The sequence below is a fragment of the Camellia sinensis genome, chromosome 2 (genome assembly GCF_055761805.1).
Source record: "Camellia sinensis isolate YWXY chromosome 2, ASM5576180v1, whole genome shotgun sequence".
Classification (NCBI taxonomy): domain Eukaryota; kingdom Viridiplantae; phylum Streptophyta; class Magnoliopsida; order Ericales; family Theaceae; genus Camellia; species Camellia sinensis.
This window is the reverse complement of record NC_138962.1, coordinates 163,763,978-163,789,128: the sequence shown is the minus strand read 5'-3', so window position 1 is coordinate 163,789,128 and position 25,151 is coordinate 163,763,978. Positions and strand designations below refer to the sequence as shown.

At 39.4% G+C, this 25,151-nt stretch overlaps 1 protein-coding gene across 1 annotated transcript; it reads left to right on the top strand.

Moving 5' to 3' along the window:
* Positions 1-1,152: 1,152 nt before the first annotated feature.
* On the top strand, positions 1,153-2,479 carry LOC114259873 (uncharacterized). The gene is made up of 3 exons (XM_082913169.1): positions 1,153-1,354; positions 1,443-2,239; positions 2,315-2,479. The coding sequence occupies exons 1-3, from the start codon at positions 1,153-1,155 to the stop codon at positions 2,477-2,479; spliced, it is 1,164 nt and encodes a 387-aa protein (XP_082769295.1).
* Positions 2,480-25,151: the final 22,672 nt, after the last annotated feature.

The window sequence follows — 25,151 nt, the reverse complement described above, 5'->3', positions numbered from 1 at the left end:
CTAACCGTTTCTTTCACGTGCTTTGTCTTCATTGGCCCGTGTCTGTGACGCGCCTGAAAGCTGTCTTTCACTCGTCTGCGCCATCTGACGTGTGCGTTGCTCCAGGCGTAATAAACGCCCTGCTTTTGCCACCGTTTCAAGTTTTTTTTTATAAAACTTTTCTTTCCCTCTTCCTTTATCCATTTTTTGCATTTCTGATTTCTTGCTTTTTCTCTCTCTAAAAGCTCTAGCATTCTTCGAATTTGCCATTTGCTCTAAGCCCCAAATTCTGCAACCATCTTTATTCTTCCATTCCTGCGAAGCTTTCGCCACTGTTACAACCGTCGTCTGATCTCGGCGAATATGGCTCCGGCTTCATTTTATCTGGTAAGCAACTGGCCCCCCTTACCCTCTTTTTCTAATTCTTGATTGTTCTGAAGTTTCTTGCTATTACTGTTCTTCTTAGGCATTATTTGTAAATCATTCACCTGAATGCGTCTTATTTCATGATTTTTCACATGCTATGAACACTTTGCACTTTTTCACCACTGTTCTTGGCCCTTAACCTTTTTGTATTCTTCGTGTTCTTGATAGCCCATCCCTGTTCTTGTTTCTGAAACTTCGCTTTTGTTCTCTGTTTTTTGTATCTTTACCAGATCTGTGCCCTCGATATTTGTCTTTATAGTTTTAGGTTTGGGATTTGTCTGTAGAACCTTCAATCTTTAGGAAAAACTGAAACAAACCTTACCAGTCCTTACCTAGGTTTAAAACCGAGGTTCTAGCAACCCGTCTGAAACACCTATCTTCTGAAACACAGCCTTCCTTGTTTAAGCCGACGTAATGGGTATGTGGAGACACCGGGTAAACACCCCAAGTAAACTTGAATTTTTTAGGCAAGAATTCTCTATTCCTGCCGATGTCCACCTGAGGCTGGCTGAAGATAATGACTCTATCATGCCCACGAATAATTCAATGCCCTTTCCTATAGTAGCTTTTACTGAGTGCGGACTCCGGCTTCCACTCAATCCCCTTTTTCGTGAGGTTCTCCACTTCTATAAGTTGAACCCCATGCAACTTACCATCAACTCCTATCGAGTGTTTAATGGTATCATAGCCCTAACTAGGCAGGAAAATGTTAGGATCACCCTTGCCGATGTACAATATTGCTATACCATGTACCCCCTTAACCTGAAGGAAAGAGGTTACGTCTACTACCTCAAGCCGAGGTCTACTGAATTCAAAATTGTAGCCGACCTCCCAGACTCCAACAAGGGAGCCGGAGATGACTTTGTCATTGCTTCGGGAAATTGGGAATTTGGTCCAGACGAAGATGTTCACCTCTACCCTCTTCCTCGAACAGTTAAAGAGGGCAAGGGTAAGAGCCCAACATCAATACTTAGTTATTTCTTTTCCAAGTCTTCAAAATTTTGTCTGTTTCTAATGTCTGTTTGTTTGTCCTGCAGATCTTCATCAGCCACCAAAAAACTTTCGCCAATCGTACTTCCCAGGAAAAGATTTAAAGAAGCTTCTTGATCTTCCAATCCACAAGCGCAAAGCTCCACTGTTACTAAACTTTATTCCGACATACAAATCCACATTGCCCGACGTCCCGAAGAAAAAGAAGAAGAGCCTCTCTCCACCTACTGCCACAACTATAACCGCTTCTTCATCCCGAACAGATCAAGAGTCCACATCTGACCCAACCAATCAACCACCCACTTCGGCCCCATATTTGATCCCAATACCAGAAAGAAAACGTCGGCGACGCCTTGTCAAAACTGCCGAAATGGGTCGTGCAAAGCCAATTGCCCAAAATCTCCTTGCCGACCTCCCGACTGATGCTGATGCTGTACCATCCCAACCAATGCCCCCACCGAAGCCAAAAAGAATCAAGAAGGCCCAGCCTAAGGCCAAGGCTGTTGAGGCTGAGGATAGTTTGCCTATCTCAAAACTGGTTGAGAGTAAGAAGACTTCTTCTGCTCCTGCAAAAAGGTCTGCCGAGACCCAGCCCTCCGAGTCCACCCAATCAAAGAAGCCGAGGTCTGTCTCAGCTACAACTTCGGGGTCCAAGAAACCCGATGTCCCCTGGGCACCAAACTTGACTTTGGAGGATAGGCCAATTATGTCAACTGAGAGTGCCGACGACATTAATGTCGGTGTCGCCCTCAGTACTACTCTTCTTCTTCCAAGCGATCTGGAGCGAAATGCTGGGTACAACGAGTACGAAAACTACGCGCTAATACTCCAGCACTCCGTTCAAGTAAGTGTTTCCTGTTTTGACTTTTCTTTCTGCTTCATACTTAGAAGATTTTCTAACACTTCTGTTTTCTTTCAGGCCATCCAGCACGCTCATTCGTTTTCGATGCAATCTTTTGAAAATCGGCAAAGAGTGGTCAACTCGAAGAGAGAGGTTTCTGCCCTCAAAAAGGATAGTAAATCTCTTGAATCAAAGATGAAGAAATTGGAAGATCAGGCCGAGGCCGCTACTAAGGCCCAGTAGATGGCCGAAGAAAAAGCAGAGTCTGCTGAGGCTATTAGAAAGGTTGCCGAAGCTGAAAAGAAGGAGTTTAAATAAAAAATGGTTCAGGTTGAGAAAGAGCTTCAGGAGGCTCTGGCCACAAAAAAGGCCGAAATCAAAGAAGTCGATGAGAAGGCCTACGCCTAGGGTATGGCCGACGTCACTGAGGAATACAAACTTCAAGTTAGGCAGGCATGCAACAGGGGCTTCTCCCTCGGTTGGATGGCCCTTGCCAAAAAACTCAACATCCCAGATGACTCGCCGTTGCGTAAGGCTGAAGCTATTCCTCTTCCATTTCTTCCTCTTCCACCTCCAAGTCAGGCTGAAGAGGAATCTGAGTCTGAGTCTGAAGCCGAAGATGAGGATAAGGATGACGGTGATGCTCTAGTAAGGAAGCCTAAGGATGCCAATGAGACCCAATCTTTTCCTCAAGATGATCAAATCCTAGACCTGACTCATGGAGAGGATGAGGAGGTTATTAAGGAGGCAACTCCTGAACAAGCATCTTCCGACGTTCCTCCAGCCGAAAAAAGTCTTGATGAAACTCTTGCAGAGATTGACGCCGAGATTGAAGCAGAAAAGATTGCCGAGGAGGTTCCACCAGAATCTTCCGAGGTCCTAGCGCCCCTAACTGTTAATGCTGAAGAATCCTGATTTGAATGTCTTTATTTCCTTGCCTTTTTATACTCTGTTTTGTTTTCTGAACAGTGTAAACTTCCTTTTATGGCCGATGTGCCTTTCTTTGTATGTAACTGAAATTGTTTTTTTTTTATGGATGCTTCAATCTTTTAATTCCTCTTTGATTTGCTTCTGCATGGTTGTATGCCTTCTATATTTTTCCACCTTTGTGCAATCTCCTCGGGGTTACACACCTCGGGTACATCAATCATCCAACTTTACTTCGGCAAGATACAGACCTGAAAGCTCTTGGTAAATTCCAACATGTGTTTAACATATACTATTTAATATTAACTCTGCAAATTTCTTCTCAAGTTTCAACAAGTATGTAAACAGTGATCTCGGTCTAACCTACTTGTAAATTGCTACAAATTTCAACAAGCGTTAACATATACTGTAAACTATTCACAAGTTATAACAAGTGTTAAATAATGGTCTACTTGTAAATTGCTGCAAATTTCAACAAGTGTTTGAACAATATACTTAGCTTTTACTTCAATCTGTAAATTGCTGTAAATTTCAACGGATGATCACATGCCGGCTTAACATTATCTTGTAAATTGCTACAATTTTCAACAAGTGTTAAGCATCTTCTTTGGTTGGATCAACCTGTAGATTGCTATAAGTTGCAAATTATAACCTCGGCTTTACTTCGATTTGTAAATTGCTGCAAATTTCAACAAGTGAAGAGAAACAGTAATCTCGGCTTATCTTCAACTTGTAAATTGCTACAAATTTCAACAAGTGAAGATAAGGAATCAGCTTAATTCCAACTTGTAAATTGCTACAAATTTCAACAAGTGAATTAAGGAATCAGCTTGACTCCAACTTGTAAATTGCTACAAATTTCAACAAGTGAAGACAAGGAATCAGCTTGACTCCAACTTGTAAATTGCTACAAATTTCAACAAGTGAAGACAAGGAATCAGCTTGACTCCAACTTGTAAATTGCTACAAATTTCAACAAGTGAAGACAAGGAATCAGCTTAATTCCAACTTGTAAATTGCTACAAATTTCAACAAGTGAATTACGGAATCAGCTGGACTCCAACTTGTAAATTGCTACAAATTTCAACAAGTGAAGACAAGGAATCAGCTTGACTCCAACTTGTAAATTGCTACAAATTTCAACAAGTGAATTAAGGAATCATCTCGGCTTAACTTCGGTTAAGCATCATCCCGGTCTAATTTCAATTTTAAACATTATCTTGGTTTAGCCAACTTGTAAATTGCTACAAATTTCAACAAGTGGTAAACACATTCTTCTTCTTTCTGCCCCTAATGTGAACCTGAATTCTACTTGGGTTCTCATTATTCATGTCTCCAGAAAACATCAGTATGTAATTTTATCAGTCATATGTGTTGAAAGAATTCTTGAAAAAAACTTTATTAAAGACATCGGCAAAAAATACTGCACATCTAATGATAGAAGAATTTCAAATTACAAGTGTTCCAAGGTCTTGGGTGCTTTGCCCTCGTTGTCTTCAAGCCGATAAGCTCCATTGCCTAATACCGAAGTAATTCTGTAGGGTCCTTCCCAGTTTGGGCCAACTTTGCCCTCTCTGGGATCCTTTTTGTTGCCGACGACTTTTCTCAAGACTAGGTCGCCGACTTGAAAATCTCTTGGATTGACCTTTTTGTTGTAAGCTCTAGCAAGCTGCTGCTGGTATATTGCTAGCTGAATTGCAGCCTTTTCTCTTCGTTCTTCCAAAAGGTCCAGATCTCGGGCTAAGATTATGTCGTTAGTGCCATTCTTTACTCCCTAGGTCCTGATCCCTGGGATGCCGATCTCCAATCGGATGACAGCTTCTGTGCCATAAGCCATGGCAAAGGGGGATTCCCCTGTTGATCTTCTCGGCGTAGTCCGATATGCCCAAAGTACGTTGGGCAACTCGTCTACCCACTTTCCTTTTGCTGCCTGCAGCCTCTTCTTTATTCCATCCAAAATTACTTTGTTGGATGCTTCTGCTTGACCATTACTTTGGGAAAAACTTGGTGTTGAAAAGTAGTTATTGATCTTGAATTTGGCACAAAAGTTCTTGATGAGTTTGCTGTCAAATTGTGTTCCGTTGTCGGAAACTATTGCTCTTGGAATGCCAAATCTGGTGATGATGTTTTTCCATATAAAGTTCTTGACGTCCACATCTCGGATTTTGGCAAGAGGTTCTGCCTCTATCCATTTGGTAAAGTAATCTGTTGCCACCAGCAAGTATTTTCTCTGCCCAGTTGCCTGGGGAAGTTGCCCGACAAGATCCATGCCCCATTGGGCAAACGGCCAAGGGCTGGATACTGGGTTCAGGTCAGCAGCTGGTTGATGTATTAAAGGTGCGAACCTTTGGCATTGTTCACACTTCTTCACGTAGGCTTCAGCATCCTTTTGCATGTAGGGCCACCAATACCCCTGGGTAATGGCCCTGTGGGCTAATGATCTGCCCCCAGCATGGCTTCCACAAATTCCTTCATGAATTTCATATAGGAAATCTTCAACCTGCAAAGGGTGTACGCACCTTAAAAGGGGTCCAGTGAAGGATCTTCTGAAAAGATGTCCATCTTCTGTCAAACAGAATCTTGCAGATTTCAATCTGACCTTATGTGCCTCCTTTCGATCTTCTGGCAACTTTCCTTCTTTCAGGAATGCAATAATTACATCCATCCAGCTTGGCCCCATGTCCACACACATTGCTTGCTGCTTTGTGCTTTCTGGTTCTATGCTCGGGCCCGACATATAGTCGATCATAATTGTTCTTGTTTTTCCAGTCTGTATTGAACTTGCCAGGTAAGCCAACGCGTCGGCGTGGGTGTTGTCATCTCGGTTGACTTGCAGTAGTCGGCAGTTCTGAAAAAGGGCTGCCAATCTGATGACCTCTTTTGCATACGCCGACGTCCTTTCGTCCCTGGCTGCAAATTCTCCTGTTGACTAGTTAACAATAAGTTGTGAATCACAAAAAACAATTACCTCATCTGCTTCTGCTGCTGCTGCCAGTTTTAGCCCTACAATTAATGCTTCGTACTCCGCTTCATTGTTTGAGGCCTTGAACCCCAAACGGATGGACTGTTCTATTATTTCTCCATCTGGAGCTATCAGCAGTACTCCTGCCCCCGCTCCTTGACGGTTTGAGCTTCCATCGACGAACAGTCTAAATGAATCGCCGATGTAGATGTTGTAGGGTCTGAGTTTTTCCTTCCTTTGCTCTTTTGCCTTTGGCTGGGCTTCTCCTTGCTTGCTGGGATACTGCTCATCTCGGCTCAACGGAGCCCGATGTTCGATGGTTTCAGGTGTGAATTCTGCCACGAAGTCGACCAAAACTTGGCCCTTTATTGCTGTTCTCGGCCTGAACTCCAGGTCATATTGGCCCAGGGCCACTGCCCATCTTGCTATCCTTCCTGTTAAGTCTCCTTGTTGCAACAAGGACTTCAGTGGGTGCTCTGTTAGGACCACAATCTTATGCGCCTGAAAATAATGGTTCAACTTCTTTGAAGCCATTACTAAGGCCAGCATTAATTTCTCTAGTGGTAGATACCTTGTTTCTGCATCGGCCAAGGTTTTACTTGCATAATAGACCGCCTTTTGCTCGCCTTTTTCTTCTCGGATTAGTACTGCACTTACTGCGTGTTCTGAAACTGCCAAGTACAAAAACAGTTCTTCCCCTGGTTCTGGATTGGAAAGAACCGGAGTTGTGGTCAAGTACTTCTTTAGGTCGGCTAGAGCGGCTTCGCATTCTTCTGTCCACAGAAAGTCTGTGGCTTTTTTCACCAAGTTGAAGAAGGGTCTGCATTTATCTGAGCTTCTGCTGATGAATCTGTTTAGGGTTGCGGCCCTTCTAGTAAGCATCTGAACCTGTTTTGCCGACGTCGGGCTCTGCAGCTCTAGGATGGCCTTGATTTGGTCTGGGCTGGCCTCTATGCCCTTTCTCGTTACCAGATACCCTAGAAACTTACCTGATCCAACTCCAAACGCGCACTTTGATGCGTTGAGTCGGAGCCGGTATGTTTTGAGTATATCAAAGATCTCTTTTAGGTCGGCAATATGTCCCTTAGATTCTTTAGTCTTCACGACCATGTCATCGACGTAGACTTCTACCGTTTTGCCAATTAGGTGCTTGAACATCTTTGTTACTAACCTTTGGTAAGTTGCTCCTGCGTTTTTCAACCCAAAAGGCATTACCTTGTAACAGTACAAGCCTTTAGGGGTGATGAACGCAGTCTTCTCCTCGTCTGGAGGGTACATGGCAATCTGGTGGTACCCCCTGTATGCATCTAGAAAACTCATCCTTTCATGCCCTGAAGTTGCATCTACTAGCTGGTCAATCTTGGGCAGAGGAAAGCTGTCTTTGGGGCAGGCTTTGTTGAGGCTGGTAAAGTCTACACAGACCCTCCATTTACCGTTCTTCTTTTTCACTACTACTGTGTTGGATAGCCATGTCGGATAGTGAACTTCTCGAATGGCCCTGGCTTCCAGAAGTTTGTCTACTTCTTCTTCTACTGCTTCGACGTGCATCAACGTCGGTCTTCTGGCTCGTTGAATCACAGGTTTTGCCGACCTGTCGACATTCAGCCTGTGGCAAGTGACCTCGTGGTCAATGCCAGACATTTCATAAGGTGTCCAGGCGAACACCTCAATGTTGGCTCCTTGCCGACATCGTCTAGGACCTCCATGTCCTCGTCTTCAATTTCAGCCTTTTTTGGCTCTCGAATGCTGCAAGTAGACTTTGTTGCTGCCATGGAGTAACTTTTTGCCTGCAGTTGATCTCCTCTGACTTCTTCAATCCCATGCTCTGTGGGGAACCGTAGTAGTTGATGCAATGTTGAGTGAACTGCCCCCATTGCATGCAACCATGGTCTTCCCAAGATGATGTTATATGGTGAGGGTGTGTCAATCACCATAAATTCTGTCTTGATCTTCTTAGTACCAGCTTGTACTTCCACGCTTGCTGCGCCGAGTAGCCATGTCGGCGTTCCATTGAAGCCGACCATAGGGTTGCTGGATTGTTCCAGGTCGTCAGGATGAAGGCCCAGCTCTCTGTAACATCTGACGTACATGATGTCACAAGAGCTGCCTTGATCTATTAGGATGCGTTTTACTTGGCATTCCCCAACTTGGAGGGATACTACCAAGGCATCATTATGCAGATGCTAGACCATCTCTAGGTCGGCTTTGGTGAAGGTTATCATTGGTCCTTGGCTTTCTTCAGGCCGAGGTCTTTTTTCCCCGATTTGGTAGACATGCTGTAAATGCCTTACCCTCTGGGTTTCTCCTCTGACTTTGTTCTCGTTGACCCTTGAGTGGATCACATTAACCACCCTTGGCCCTCCTGCCTGTGGTTGCTGTGCTGGAGGTGGTGGAGCTGCTGGTGCTTGAGGCAATCTTGTCTGTTCTTCTCTTGTCTTGGCTTCATCAATAAGGTCCCTCAGATGGCCTTGTCTTACCAAGTCTTCTAAGTGTGCTTTTAGGGCTCTGCAACCCTGGGTTGGGTGCCCTTCTTCATTGTGGTAAGCACAACGCCTACCAACGTTTTTTCCCATGAATTCCCCTGGTGTTCTTACTGGAGTTCTGAAATAGGGTTGGTTTCGTATTTGGTCCAAGACTTTATGGATAGGGATTCGGAACACCGTTGTCACTGCCTGTTTACCCTTCAACTCTGTTTCTTGTTTGGTCGGTCCGTTGTTACCTCGGCCTCGCTTTGGCGAGCCGTTTCCTTTTTCCTGCTTTATCTCTTTGTTTCCCGATGTATCTTCCTCGGCTCTGGCGTACTTCTCGATTCTTGCCATGAGTTCTTCCATGCTTTTTGGCAGTGTTTTTGCCAAAGACTTCCGTAGTGGGCAGTCATCTTTGAGGCCGTTCTTGAAAGATACGACTGCCACTTCTTGGTTGCATTCGGGTATTCGATTGAACACCTCGTAGTATCTCTTCGCGTAGGCCCTAAGGCCTTCTTCCTTGGTGATTCTTAAAGCCATCAGGGCGTCGACCTTTAAGGGCTGTAGTTTGTTCGTCACAAACCTGGCCACAAACATCTCGGCCAGGCCTTCCCATGTCTTCACGCTTCCCTTTGGTAGCTTATGGAACCAATCGGATGCAATTTCCCCAAAGGATGAGGGAAATACTTTGCAGAGCAATGGCTCATTCCCACTGTATAATGCCATTGAGTTCAGGTATAGTCCAACATGAAAGTTGGGGTCTGACTTACCATCATAAATTTGGAACCTCGGCATACTGAATCTCTTTGGTGCTTCAAATTTGTCAAGTTCCACCGAGAATGGTGTTCTCGGCTTAACTTTGGAAGTCACCTCGGCTTCAGCATTCTGCTGCTTCCCTTTGAAGTAGTCCCTTAAGTCTTCCTTACTCCTACCTGGAGCTCGGCTATCTCTGGACTTCAATCTTTTTGGCACACTGCTTTCGGCCTCGTGGTGGGCCCGTTTCGATCTTTCTCCATGGGTTGTGTCAAAGCAGAGTGCTTGCCCTTGAACATGACGATGTTCTTTGGGTCCTGGATCCTTCATGCGATGTGTCCTTTGGGACTCTTCTTGCCTTGGTTCCTCTCGTCCGACTTCCCTGGAACGTCGGTGAGAGTGGCTTCCACTCCTGGTGTGCTGAGGGGCTTCGGGGATTACTTTTCTCCCTCCCTTCTGGGTATTAATCGCTGGCATCGGCGTATCTTGCAGTGGGTATGGTGGCTGCATAACATTGTTTTGCATCATGAAGTTGACCACTGACTGTAGCTCTGCCAGTTTGTTTGCCAAGTCTTTTACTTCCCCATCCCTTCGTAGGCACCTATCCCTCCAAACCTGAAAGTTATCTTCATTGTAGTACTTGCTTTGGTTTGTCCTTTTTGAAGTGTCGCCCTCCTGGCCGACGTCTTTTTCTCCGTGGCCCTGGTCATGATTTTCTGTACTGTGGTTGTCTCCTTCAACGTCAAGGTCGATTGGTCTACCACTCCCAGCAGGAGTTTAGCCCCCAATGTTTCCCCCTTGTCCGTCACTGGCCATCTATTCTTCTAAGATTCCCACAGACGGCGCCAAATTGTGTGGGTAATTTTCTTACCACATTGTCCGCCTAGTAATCAGCTGGAGAGCACCGGCAGAATAGATGGCTTCAGTAACCTATAACAGAAAGAAAAAGGCTCCGGCGGTGGCTCTTCCACCCGGGGGCACTCCGACGATCAAGTCAGTATATCCCTCAAAGATAATCAAGTGTTAAACTTACAAGCTTGAGTATATAATTGCGTACCTTAGACCCATGGGGGTGCCTCTCTTTTATAGTTTACTCAATCCTAGTCCCACTAGAAGCCTGACTTCTATGGACTCCAATTCAATACTGACTTTGGATTCTTCAAGAGATAAAGATAAACTCCCTAAGAGTTTTATCCTTATCTTGGCTAAGTCTCCTCGTTGTCCTAGGACTCTTGTCCCTTATCTTCTTATCTCGGATTCCGATATCTTCGGAGATAACCTCGGCAACTCCGAGATCACCTCGGCGTAACTACTACGACACGTGGCACTTCGGCTGACATGTCGGCGTCGCCATGCCACGTGTTGGTATCCCAAAAATATATCCCCACAATTATTATTATTTATCTTTACTTTTATATATATATATATATATATTTTTTGTGTTTACTATTTTTACTTTTTGAGAATTAGTAAAAATAAGATATCAACACCTACTTCGATATGATGAATTATATCATGACTTCAATATTTTAGATTTTTTTATTTTTAATAATATTATGTTTCTAAATAAAATTCGTGTCTGTTTCACTAATAGACTCAAAATAGAGTGAAATTTATACTATAAATATATTTTAATATTATATACATATTAGTGAATTTTAAAATTTTATTTTTCAATATTTTTAATAAAATTAGGTGATCACATGTGTGATTGCTTTAGAATGTCAGACAAAATGCGATATCAACACATTGTAATAACCATCCAAAATATTTATTAACAACAAATATTGCTATCTATTACATGATAACCATCTAAAAACATTAACAAAAAAACTACCCATTACAGGATCATTATCCAAACACGTACTAAAAATTAATTTGATAAAAAAAATAAAAAATAAATAATTTATTATTTTTATATAATTTTATCTTTGTGAGTAGAAATAATTTTTAAAAATTCAAAAATAATTCTTTAACATTTATTTTTGACAAACTAGTTGATATTTTATTAAATTGACGATTTTACCCTTAAATAGAGTAATAATGTCTTCGATTGTCCTTATTTGAATCGAGATTTAAAATTTAAAATCAAATATATCACAATTAAAAGGTTAAGAATTAAAGTGACACAAGTTCCAAACTATAGGGACCGTTAGTATAATTCGCTCTAGATTTTATTAAGAACTTAAAAGGTTTGAATTGTTGATTCCATTTTTTTCTTGCTATTTTTATCTAATACGTGCACATATATATAGCATGTATATAAGTAAATTATTATTATTATTTGGTGACAAACTCAGGATATTTTTTATTTTTTATTTTTATTGTCAATTCGTAAAAGGGAGAACTTGTTTCACTGACTGACTTCACATTTTCGAAAAACTTTTTATAACCATTAACCTGTTCAGTTTTGTGCAAGCGAAAAATGAAATTAGGGGGAGGATGGATATTGGTGCTCAAACTGGAGGCCCAAGTATTGGCCCATAGTGTGTTGGTTGGTTGCCATCAATCCATGGTCTTTGATGGTGGACCGTTTTTCTTAAGGCTTCAGGGCCTACACAACTTATTGCGATTGAAACAGTAACTAGTGCTTTCATTTTGTTCAAATTGATTTAATTTAATCACATCATTTTGTATCCAAATTTTTTTATTTTTATTTTTTTTAACTTCTATATTTGTAAATCATTAACAAAAATAAACTTGAAACGATATTGTAATGGCTTTCATTTTTATTTTTAATATGACCAGATTACATAGTAGTTTCAGTACCTATTTAGTAATTATATCAAAATTAGAGAATCAATTATGAATATCTTTGTATAAGGCGATATAAAAAAAAAATTGTTTCTTTTAATAATTATAACATTTCTCTATCATAAAAACTCTGTTTCTCTCCAACAAACACATTATTAGGCATAATTAAGTAAGAAACTAGTAGGTGATCATGTGATGCATGGAACTTTATTTTTAAAATAAAAATTAATTCTGAGTCTTAATATTTTATGTGTAGAAAGTTTTAACAATTCAAAATTAAATATAAATAAATTTGCTAATGATTGATGAAAATTTTTGTTACTATGTGTATTTCAAAGTAAAAAAAATGATATATTTCTTATCCAAAAATCAAATCGTCATTTGTATTAATCAAATTTATCAAAAATCATGAATTCCACTTGTATCAAAATATTTTTTTAAAAAAAAATAAAAATAACAAAAAATTCTATAATATACAAATCATGAGTTAGGTAAAACTCATGGTGTATTATTTTGGTTATTAATAAAAAAGGTCTTTACTAATTTCTTATATTTTTTGTTATGTCTAAAGTTGTGCATCAGATTTTTAATTATACTTCAAGCAATATTTGATTATGATCTATTATAATATTTTTATATGACAATATTTAAGTATTTTTTGACACGAAAAAGTGTTTAAGGTGAGTTGACTCAAAAGCAATATTTCTGCTTATATTAATAAGACCGTAAAGGCTATTCAAATTGACGCATAAAAAAATACAAATTCAAATAATAAACAATGTCCTCAAAGGGAATCAAACACAAAATTTCTATAATCTTAATAATTTTGGTTCTCAAAAGAGTTTTGATTGATTATGTGCCACTTCATGACAACTGGAATTTTTTTTATTACAATCAAATTATTTTTGCATATATTTTCTGGCATAGCTCATGAAGGTGCATCATCTGTAATACTACAAATTCAAATCTTTTTTAAAAAAATTATTCAAGGAACATCAATAAGTGCCTTAAATATACACAATTATTTTCGATAAATCATTTTTTTTCCTATCTGTAAAATATATATATATATATATATATATATATTACTCTTTAAAATAATACTTCACACTATTTATCATTTGATATTTGCCAATTTATCATCTAAAAACTTAATTAAAAAAAGTATTGAGTTTTATTATTTTAAAATAATGTTATATGTACCAATTGGTATACTAATTAATATACTAACAAATGATGTGACATAATTTTAAAAATTTTGAGTATTTATAATTTGTATAATGAATGAGGTCAGTACTAATGTCACAAAATATTGTTGAAAATGGTTTGGAAAGTTCTGGGTAAAAAAAACAGAATTTTTTCCTAACTTTGGTCTATTATTTAGGTGGGACCTGTACGCCAAAATTGGGGTCTAAGTGGTAACGCATTCTATGCCGCGTTGTGATTCACGTAGTATATTTGGTTGCTCAAAACCATTATCGAGTGAATGGGAAATTGAAGCCAAAGTGTGCTCTATGGAAATGGAGCTTTGGTGAAAAATCCTTTAAGGTTTGAAAAATGGCTTGTCCCACATTGATTTGGTAGGAAGTTTTGAATGGGTTTATAAGGCATAGGATTGGAACTTGGGTTGTGCCCCAAGGGGTACCCAAGTTTTGTAGAAAGGGAGGTTATGGGCAAAATGGGCTAGACCTATTGGACCAAAAAATAACCACACACGCGCCGCCGCCGATTGGGCGGGCTGGGCTTAGATGCGTGGTGTGAGGTTGGGTTGGGCTTGTCTGGCACAATACTAATTTTTTTGGGCAAAAAACATTTGAGTTTATTTTATTTATTTTGAAATAAAATCTTTCCGTTTTTATTTCAAAATTCTTGTTGGAAATTAAATTCAAATTTTGTTATGCACCTCTTCAGAAATTCTGTCCAAACCGAATATGTTCCACCTGAACATATTTGAAATCTATTTAATTTTCAAATTCAAACAGATTCGATTATCTGTCCATTTCAAACCCAATAGGTTCAGTACCTGTTCAAACAGGTATGCTACCTGTTCAATTCAAAATTATAGGGTGCCATTACTTCTATAAATAGACCAGCCCTCATTTGATGTTTCATTAACTAATTTCATCCAAAATAATTCTGCATCTATTCTTTTCATATTGCTGCATTATTTTCTTGTGAGTGGGAGTATATACACTTAGTGTGTTCGTCGTATGAAAAATTTGTAGTGTTGCTATTTTCCGTTGATTGATCACTTTATCTTGGGAGATAGACGTCCATATTCTAAAAGTATCGTGGAGAGGACGAATCTGTCTTAAAAACACAGTGTTGAACACTGGACTTGATTAGATTATTATTCGAAGAAATTAATCAAGTAAGTTAATTCTTTTCCTGTTTTATTTTTATTTAAATCAGATTTTAATTTTGTTTTTGTAACAAAATAAAATATGTTTTTATTTATTTAATTTTATTTCTAGTTTGATTTTTGTAATCAAACATTCACTCTCCTTTCCTATTTTTCTTTTATATTCTGTTTGTCATTTAGTACCTAAACAGAATTTATTATTTAAATACAGTAAAGATTGTCCAACAAATATGTTGGTACACTAGTTGGTACAGGAATTAGTGCATGTAGTACCACCAATTATTTTGACCAACCAATATCAAATTGGACATTGCACGTGTAACACCCTTAAATAATACCTAAACCCAACATCCAGCAGTTCTATAGACATGATAGATAGATTACTTTTCCATACATACATCAGAGTTAATGTTACAAAAGAGAGTTTCATTTAAGTAACAAATGTTTACAACAATAGTAGAATGCCCTGCGGGCTTACATCTTTCCAAGTTGTTACTTGGTTACACGAAAGAAGAGTTTTTTTTAACTCTTTCATAGGTAAGGCCCTCGGCTTGCATTTACATGAAATCAATAAAAACAAATAGCAAAATAAAGTCTTCAACTCCGACAACTTTCTAAGCAAAGGTCTTGAACTTGGTACGTCTCCTGTACCTGAAAATGGTGTCCTAAGAAGGGTGAGCTAATGCCCAATAGAGATAAACTAAACCCAATATGAGAAATAACTAAAACATTATCATTCGACAAATGATTAACACGTGCAGACCAATTCATACCCTTCTCATCTCCCGACAACAAATACATCCATGCTACCATCCACTTCCCTTATTTATCCAATTCAATTCCTCAATATGGTTCATTATCTAACCAAACAATTTAGGTGAGACTACAGTTTGACTCATTAATACTTCCGCTATCCACGATTTAAAAATGAGACTACAACTCAAGTAATTAATACTCCAATTAACAACTCTATTCATGTACTTCAATTTATAAGGTTTCGGGACTTTCACCCCGGACATTCTAGCCAGCTTAATTATCTATGGAGTCCATCCCTCATTTTCCCCCAAACAAAGATACATATACAATGTATTTAAGCATATAATCACATATGGAGTACATCCTCCATCTCCTCCCAAACAAAGATACACAAACCAAGATACATAAATAATGTGGTAAAGTAACACATATGGAATACATCCCCTATCTCCTTCCAAACAAAGATACATAAATAATGTGTTAAAGTATATGAACACATATGTGTGTGGAGTGCATCCCTTATCTCCTCCAACACACTAGAGTACATCCCCTATCTCCTCCCTAACAAATATACATATATAATGTATTTCAGTACTTCATCACATACAATAATCAATTAATACACATATTTGCTGTATTAATCCAATTGTCATATTCAATGACATAACACGTTCGACTAGTTTCAGTTTTCCCTAATCAACATGCAGTGTCTATAACAATCAAGACTATCCTCCACCGATAGCCCAAAGCAGTTATCTCTAAACATATAGTAAATTTATCAACCGATAAAATATCGACATTTTCATGGGTGAGTGATTAAATTATCCAACTACACCTTTAAATCTCATAATTTTCCCAATTTCATGGATATCAACTCAATTTCATATTTTCACATTTTCTCCAAATTAATTATACAAATTAATTTATTACAAAAATTAGGGCATTTTTCCTTTTTTCTCAAATATTGGTCCTAAGACCAAATTTCACCAATTTAACTCTCAAACTCATATTTCCAAGGCCTTAAATACACGTGGTGTTATTAAACACAAAACCCCTCTTTTATAAATTACAAACCAAACCCTAAATTTTTTCAAAATTACCCAACAACACCAACTAATCAAAATGACAAATATTTAAGTCAAAACCCATAAGAAGGAGTAGGATATCCCTACCTCGAAATGAAGAGACCAAAGGAGAAGATGATGAAAACCCGAAGTGCTCCAAATCCACTATTTTTCAGATTAAAGTGAAGCCCACGCCACCCTCTATCTTTCTTAAAAAGAGGTTAGGGTAGAAACACTCTAGAAGTAGATGAAACCCTAGAGAGAAGATGCATAGAGAGAGAGAGAGGTCGGATCTAGGGTTTGAGTGAAAGAAAAGATGAAAAAGTGAAGTGTAATCCCGCTGCTGTCTACTGATATAATCGAGGCTCGCTCGAGCGAAGGATTGGTCACTCGAGCGACCAGACACAAGGAAACCTCGCTCGAGCGTAGAAAGCCTCGCTCGAGCTAACAATTCGAAGCTTCAGGTCTGCAACCCAGAAGCACGCTCGAACGAAGAAAAGTTCGCTCGAGCGAAGAAACCCAAAACATATAGCTCGCTCGCTCGAGCGAAGAAAAGCTCGCTCAAGCCAAGAAATGCAACTCTCAGGTCAAAATGAGACGCAGACGCACGCTCGAGCGCAAGACTTCTCACTCGAGCCACCAGACACAAAACTCAACTCTTGCTCGAGCGAAGGAACCCTGGCTCGAACGAGAGATCTAAAACAAAGAGCTCGCTCGAGCGACAAATTCTTCGCTCGAGCGAAGGCACAGAATTCTGGACAGCAACACTTGGTTCAAACTCACTACCAACCTGTAACAAACCTGCCCAACGCATCCTATAACTCAAATACAAAGTATTAAAGGACGGAAAGAAAAAAATACAACAACTGACATCTACGGAACCAAGTCCGGATTACAATAACCAATGAAGGGAAAATCGGGATCGTTATAACCTTCCCCCTTAAAGAATTTCGTCCTCGAAATTAGGTACAAGTTTCAAAAGTGTGTTTTCTCAATTCTCAACAATATTACAATTCAAAATTCACATCCTGACCCATTACCGGTCATCTCATCTCTATTCAAGAGGCAAATTACAACATATGTCCCAACATGCATTATCAACACGCATTTCTTTCAAATCCAACAATTTCCAATGTACATGGTTCACAATTTCATTACATATTCAATGTTAAGGATACATTTGCATTGCTACAGTGCATTCAACATATACAATACTAAATTAACTTTCATTTTCAAGGCATATTCCATAATACTCCCATAAACCGAAACATATACAATGTTCTTAAAGTTCATCAATACAACAAAATATTCAACATATGCCCAAATATCCACAAATAGATCCGGATACTTCTCTCGGACCCCTAATTCACTTTCCCAAGTGGATTCCTCAGTCCCATTATTGTTTCCACAACACTTTAACTAATGGAAAGGCCCTGCTTCGCAAGACTCGATAACAATGATAACAGTATGATACAGTCAACCACTATAGTGTTCTGAGACATCCGCCACGTCTTGATTACCGACAGTACTCAGACCAGCATTTAGTACTTAATAATCCAACATAGGAAACACGACAACATTCGTACACAAGGCCTTCAGTCAACTTTCACAGAACGAGGACGCAAAACGAAACACAGTTAACGAATATCATTATGGCACGTTAATGGCCCAAAATTTCTAGCTCTTGTCAAAGACACACAATATGTAGCCAGCAACTCAGGCTAGGTTAGATCTAACTTCTTATAAGATACTCCATCCAGGTTAAAGAAATTGCTTTATTTACCCCGTTTGTTTCAAAGCACTCAATTTTTCCCAAAATGTATACCGACTCAAACCGCTACCACTAAAACACGTCACTCACAACTGGCCACAGCCGAACTTAGAGATTTCTCTCAAATTATTTTCTCGAAAATAAGGATCGCAAATTCATGTTTCGATTCAAAATCATTTTAGTTTATGAAGAGTACTCAATGTCCCTCTAGTAAATCACAACATAACCATCCCACAAAACTCGCCATACTCACGGTGATGACGCAATACCCAAAAATAAAATTTTCATGATAAGGACCCCTAAACATTTGAAATTTCCAACGCAGCGACACAAAGGATAACATTGCACACCCCCGTGCCTTACACCACACAAACTATGACCGAACAAGTTGGAACAGCTGTAACGGAGTGCCTTACTCACTTTACACAATTTTACTACCTCACTTGTGTTTCCGATATCCAAACTGGACGACAGACAACTACACCAAGGTGACCCAGCTATACCAAACATCACACCACTCGATCCTACCAGCTACCATACTATCGCCTTACCAAGGCGTTCTCCTGGGATTTCCCTAAAATCGGTCCCCTTCTACACACCATCTAATAACAACATACGAACCAAGCACTATCACGCATCGCACTAGGCAAAACCTTCCCACTTAATGTAAGTTGTCTTACATCCATACTGAATCCCTCATTCAGAGATTTCACTCACCACCTCCTCATTTAATTAACAAGGGTTTACCATGCCACGACACTCGTCATTACTACGTAACCATTCAAGCCGAACACAAGCAAACATAGTACCTTCATCCCTTAATGACCTATAGGGTTCACTCTTTATTCCACATTCTACTTGTCACTTGTCTCGAGAGCACACTTAAGACACTAAGCCTCTGTGCCAAACCATTAGTCACCACTACCACTGAACCACTGCCTAAAACTAAACCCCGGCACAATTGCATGTTGCCGACAAGGCTTTCAAAGACTCACCATCCTAACTCTCCAGAAAAGTAAGAGTCCTCACCCTCCTCGCTATTATCCCAAACCTTCATCCGCAAATGCCATACCACTGTGACTCTACTCACGAGTCACACCCTAACCACGGGTTATACACCCAACCAACCTTATCGACAGCATCTCCTGACCTAACCAGTATTAAGGTACACACCTAACGCACTTAAACATAGCGAAAGAACCCTGAAACTTAAGGGAACATCCGTTGTACTACTACTCGGAATATAACACCAGTTGCTCACAACACACCACACCCCGATGCCAACAACCACAATCTTAATGAGGGGCTAACACTCCCTCAAAATAAAACAACCAATCAGTACGTTATGCAAATTTGGCAACGTCGCCTACCATGAAGGTACAAGTCTATTCTTAACGAAATTATGCGCTATGCCTCTATAAAACATCCTGTTAAATATACATGACCTAGTGGTAATCGCACACTTCACATCCTCTCGAAGAGTCCTCACGACAATAGGCCACAAACTCTACCACACACATAAGGTTAAATAGGCAACACCCTTGAAATTTCACACACCCGGCAAGTATAACTGTTCTCGCCCCTTAGTAGTCCTGACCAGGATACGCATCCCTCAACAATTCTTCCTAATTTCAAAACATGGCTCACCAGCCCTCATTCTCCCAAACCAAACCACACGCATACAGATGCATTATTACAAAAATTTTATGGTTTCACAACAACTTATCACGTTAATAAAACTTTAGAGTTGCAACATGCTCCAATCCGCCTACCCATGGACATTAACAAACACAGACACATACATATCAACAAGTAGTTTTGATGTCCTAACATTCCCAAAACACATTGGTTACACAACAGAACCCAATGATTACAAAACGATAATTCACCGATTACAAAATAGATTAGTCAAAACAAAACCATCCCACCGGTATTACCACCGTTACTGTCCCTCGCTGGACCGCGAAAGTTGGTCATTCTCAAACCCAAGATAACCTACGAGCTTACAAGCCATGGACAAGAACTACTGATATGCCCCAACTGGCCACACCTGGAACAACTGCAAACTTCCCCAATTGGGGCTTGGGAACTCGACTCTCCCGAAGCCCTCGAAATCTGGCCTGATTGATTTTCATAACGGTATTGCCCTTGCCCAGTCGAATAAGGTTGAACCCGGCTAGGTTGCAAAACTCCCAAAGAAGCCCCTAGCTGGGTACAAAAACGTCTGATATGACCTGGCTGATTTCACACCCAACAAGTAAGCGGCTCCCAAGTACGTGATTGATTCAAAGTTTGAACTGATGGGGACCCCAACGATTGCTTCCCCAATGAGCATCCGATGGAGCCAAAACCTGGTTGGCTAAATGGTCCTGGTGATGTAACTACTGGTCGAACTGCCAACCCTGCCCTCTTCCTCTGTGGGCAAACCGACGATTTGTGGCCCAGCTGACCACATCTGAAACAACCAGCAGACCCCCTACTCTGAGACTGGCCTGAAACCTGAACCTCTCTGGACCTCCCAATAGGAGAGTCTGAAACCCCTGGCGAAGAAAAAGACTTAGCTTGGGACTGAGTATGTTTTCGCCTCCACTTCTTACAAGGCCTAGAGTACCTATAAACCGAAGGAGTTACCGAGATGGTCTCCTCTCTAACCTGACCATCATTCACAACCATGGCCTCTTCCCTATTTTGCCCCATAGCTAGTATTGATGCCTCTACATCAGCTGCTGCCTTAACAAGCACACTATAGCTCCTATGCCAAGACCCAGCAATCCTTTCTCAAATACCGTCACACAGCCTACTCTCAAACTCTGAACAATGCAATTCCTCCGTCTCCACTAATTCTGGGGCAAATCTCGACAGGTTAGCAAACCAAGCCTCAAACTGTACCAAAGGTGTAGTACCTTGGCGTAACTCCACAAACTGTTTCCGCAACTTTTTCTGTGTGGAAGGAGGGAAATCAAAACTTCCTCATCTAGGCATCCTAGTATAAGTAACAAAGGTCTTAGCACATTATCAAATGTAACGAAGCTATTTCACTCGTGTCCTAATACAATGGATAACAGTAACTCATTCCACGTAAACACGTAATCACATAAGCATTTACGAATCTCATTTCCGGATAATGACAGTCCCGAGGCGTTGCTAGAGTTCCAGTTAGAAACGGCATTGATCAAGTGCCCTCCCAACAGGACTCCCAGAAACCCAAGGATCCAATCAACATCCTAGAAACTATATTCCATACCCATATAACCATATAAGCATGTTATCAATTTAAACACATAACATCATACACAAGTCTCTTACAAGCGAGACAAACCCATTGTGGTACTAACCACTTCTCGCGTACCCAAAGTGTTCGAACCCAGTACGCTCTGATACCAAGTTGTAACGCCCTCAAATAATACCTAAACCCAACATCCAGCAGTTCTATATACATGATAGATAGATTACTTTTCCATACATACATCAGAGTTAATGTTACAGAAGAGAGTTTCATTTAAGTAACAAATGTTTACAACAATAGTAGAATGCCCTGCGGGCTTAAACCTTTCCAAGTTGTTACTTGGTTACACGAAAGAAGAGTTTTTTTTAAACTCTTTCATAGGTAAGGCCCTCGGCTTGCATTTACATGAAATCAATAAAAAAAAATAGCAAAATAGAGTCTTCAACTCCAACAACTTTCTAAGCAAAGGTCTTGAACTTGGCACGTCTCCTGTACCTGAAAATGGTGTCCCAAGAAGGGTGAGCCAAAGCCCAATATAGATAAACTAAACCCAATATGAGAAATAACTAAAACATTATCATTCGACAAATGATTAACATGTGCAGACCAATTCATACCCTTCTCATCTCCCGATAACAAATACATCCATGCTACCATCCACTTCCCTTATTTATCCAATTCAATTCCTCAATATGGTTCATTATCTAACCAAACAATTTAGGTGGGACTACAGCTCGACTCATTAATACTTCCGCTATCCACGATTTAAAAATGAGACTACAACTCAAGTAATTAATACTCTAATTAACAACTCTATTCATGTACTTCAATTTATAAGGTTTCGGGACTTTCACCCCGGACATTCTAGCTAGCTTAATTATCTATGGAGTCCATCCCTCATTTTTCCCCAATCAAGGATACATATACAATGCATTTAAGCATATAATCACATATGTAGTACATCCCCCATCTCCTCCCAAACAAAGATACAAAAACAATGTGTTAAAATATATGAACACATATTGAGTACATCTCTCATCTCCTCCCAAACAAAGATACACAAACCAAGATACATAAATAATGTGGTAAAGTAACACGTATGGAGTATATCCCCTATCTCCTCCCAAACAAAGATACATAAATAATGTGTTAAAGTATATGAACACAAATGTGTGTGGAGTGCATCTCCTATCTCCTCCAACACACTGGAGTACATCCCCTATCTCCTCCCCAACAAATATTCATATATAACATATTTCAGCACTTCATCACATACAATAATCAATCAATACATATATTTTCTGTATTAATCCAACCGTCATATTCAATGACATAACACGTTCGACTAGTTTCAGTTTTTCCTAATCAACATGCAGTGTCTACAACAATCAAGACCATCCTCTACCGATAGCCCAAAGCAGTTATCTCTAAACAGATAGTAAATTTATCAACCGATAAAATATCGACATTTTCATGGGTGAGTGATTAAATTATCCAATTACACCTTTAAATCTCATAATTTTCCCAATTTCATGGATATCAACTCAATTTCATATTTCCACATTTTCCCCAAATTAATTATACAAATTAATTTCTTACAAAAATTAGGGCATTTTTCCTTTTTCTCAAATATTGGTCCTAAGACCAAATTTCACCAATTTAACTCTCAAACTCATATTTCCAAGGCCTTAAATACACGTGGAGTTATTAAACAGAAAACCCCTCTTTTATAAATTACAAACCAAACCCTAACTTTTTTCAAAATTACCCAACAACACCAACTAATCAAAATGACAAATATTTAAGTTAAAACCCATAAGAAGGAGTAAGATATCCCTACCTCGAAATGAAGAGACCAAAGGAGAAGATGATGAAAACCCGAAGTGCTCCAAATCCACTATTTTTCAAATTAAAGTGAAGCCCATGCCATCCTCTATCTTTCTTAAAAAGAGGTTAGGGTAGAAACACTCTAGAAGTAGATGAAACCCTAGAGAGAAAATGTATAGAGAGAGAGAGAGGTCGGATCTAGGGTTTGAGTGAAGGAAGAGATGAAAAAGTGAAGTGTAATCCTGCTGCTGTCTATTGATATAATCGAGGCTCCCTCAAGCGAAGGATTGGTCGCTTGAGTGACCAGACACAAGAAAATCTCGCTCGAGCGTAGAAAGCCTCGCTCGAGCCAACAATTCGAAGCTTCAGGTCTGCAACCCAGAAGCACGCTCGAGCCAAGAAATGCAACTCTCAGGTCAAAATGAGATGCAGACGCACGCTTGAGCGCAAGACTTCTCGCTCGAGCCACTAGACACAAAACTCAACTCTCACTCGAGCGAAGGAACCCTGGCTCGAGCGAGGGATCTAAAACAAAGAGCTCGCTCGAGCGACAAATTCCTTGCTTGAGCGAAGGCACAGAATTCTGGGCAGCAACACTTGGTTCAAACTCACTACCAACCTTTAACAAACCTGCCCAACGCATCCTATAACTCAAATACAAAGTATTAAAGGACGGAAAGAAAAAAATACAACAACTGACATCTACGGAACCAAGTCCGGATTACAATAACCAATGAAGGGAAAATCGGGATCGCTATAGCACGTGTATGTAAATCACTTCTAGAGATATGATGTCTGACATAAAATCACAATGGAATTAATTTTAATTAACGCAATGGTATTTTATATTATGATATGTGTTACAAAAGAATAATATTAATTTTAATTTAAAATAAAATTTAAATTTAAATTACTTATTTTAATAATCTTAGCCTTATCGTTCTATAAAGTATTACTTGAATTCTTATATATAATAAATTTAGTTAAATTATTTATTTATTTTAATAATTTTAGTTCTATTGTGATATAAAAGTGTAATTATCATATAATGATTTTATATGATATATATTAAATTATAAGATAGTAAAATAAAGGAAAATTTAGTCTAACATCCCTTTCCAACTTTTAGTAATGAAAAAGATTCACAATATAACGCCTAAGATCTCTCAACTATATCTATATATCACACCCACTCTCTCCTCTCTTTCAATGTTTTCTTCTTCACCTTCGAAATCGGAAAAACGGAATAGTTCACTTCACATGCATGATGACAACGCAAGAAATGCCAAAATTGAGTGCGCGTGCGCGAAAAAAAAAAAAAAAAAAAAAAACTCTAATGTTGTGTTTGGTTGGAAGTTTGAGGATAGATTTGAAAAAAAAAATGGAAAAAGTATGTGAAATGTAAAAAAAATATACCTATATTTCATATAGTTTCACACACCTTTTTCCTTTCCCTTTCCAAATCCCTCTCCAAATCCCCCAGCCAAACACAGTGTAACAGCAAATATATCAGAAAATCAAAGTCCTTTCCCTTGTAGCCCTACCTTGCTAGAAACAAAACCACATCACCCAGGGATCCAAACATGTTGACCACACACCACAAATCAGGATCTTCTCCTTGACTTCCCTCCTTCATTTCCTACTTGTTGGGCCATTGGGCCCACTTTTAGGCCTAATTTTGATAATCCGAGCTATTCACATTTTAAGATTTGTTGAGTATATCATACCTGTAAAAAATCAAGTTGATCAGATATCAAAAAGTAAGTGTTCAGAAAACTGTTAATTAAATTTTTTTTAAAAATGGTTTTTAGTTCGATGATCTGAACACATACTTTTCTGATATCCTATGAACTTTATTTTTTTACAGGTGTGATATACTCAACAAATATTAAAATGTGAACGGTTCAGATCATCAAAATTGGGCCTAAAAGTGGGTCCAATGGCCTAACAAGTAGGAAGTCAATGAGAGGATCCTAATTCCACCCACCACACCATCCAGTGATCCAAATATGTGGACCCATTTCTTCTGCTGCCGAGTTTGCAAGACT

What these genes read in the sequence shown, in the direction of transcription:
- LOC114259873 (XM_082913169.1), top strand. Translation starts at nt 1,153, where the DNA reads ATGTACCCCCTTAACCTGAAGGAAAGAGGTTACGTCTACTACCTCAAG. An exon ending in AACAGTTAAAGAGGGCAAGG is followed by an intron (nt 1,355 to 1,442) that starts GTAAGAGCCCAA and finishes TTTGTCCTGCAG; the next exon opens with ATCTTCATCAGCCACCAAAA. An exon ending in TACTCCAGCACTCCGTTCAA is followed by an intron (nt 2,240 to 2,314) that starts GTAAGTGTTTCC and finishes GTTTTCTTTCAG; the next exon opens with GCCATCCAGCACGCTCATTC.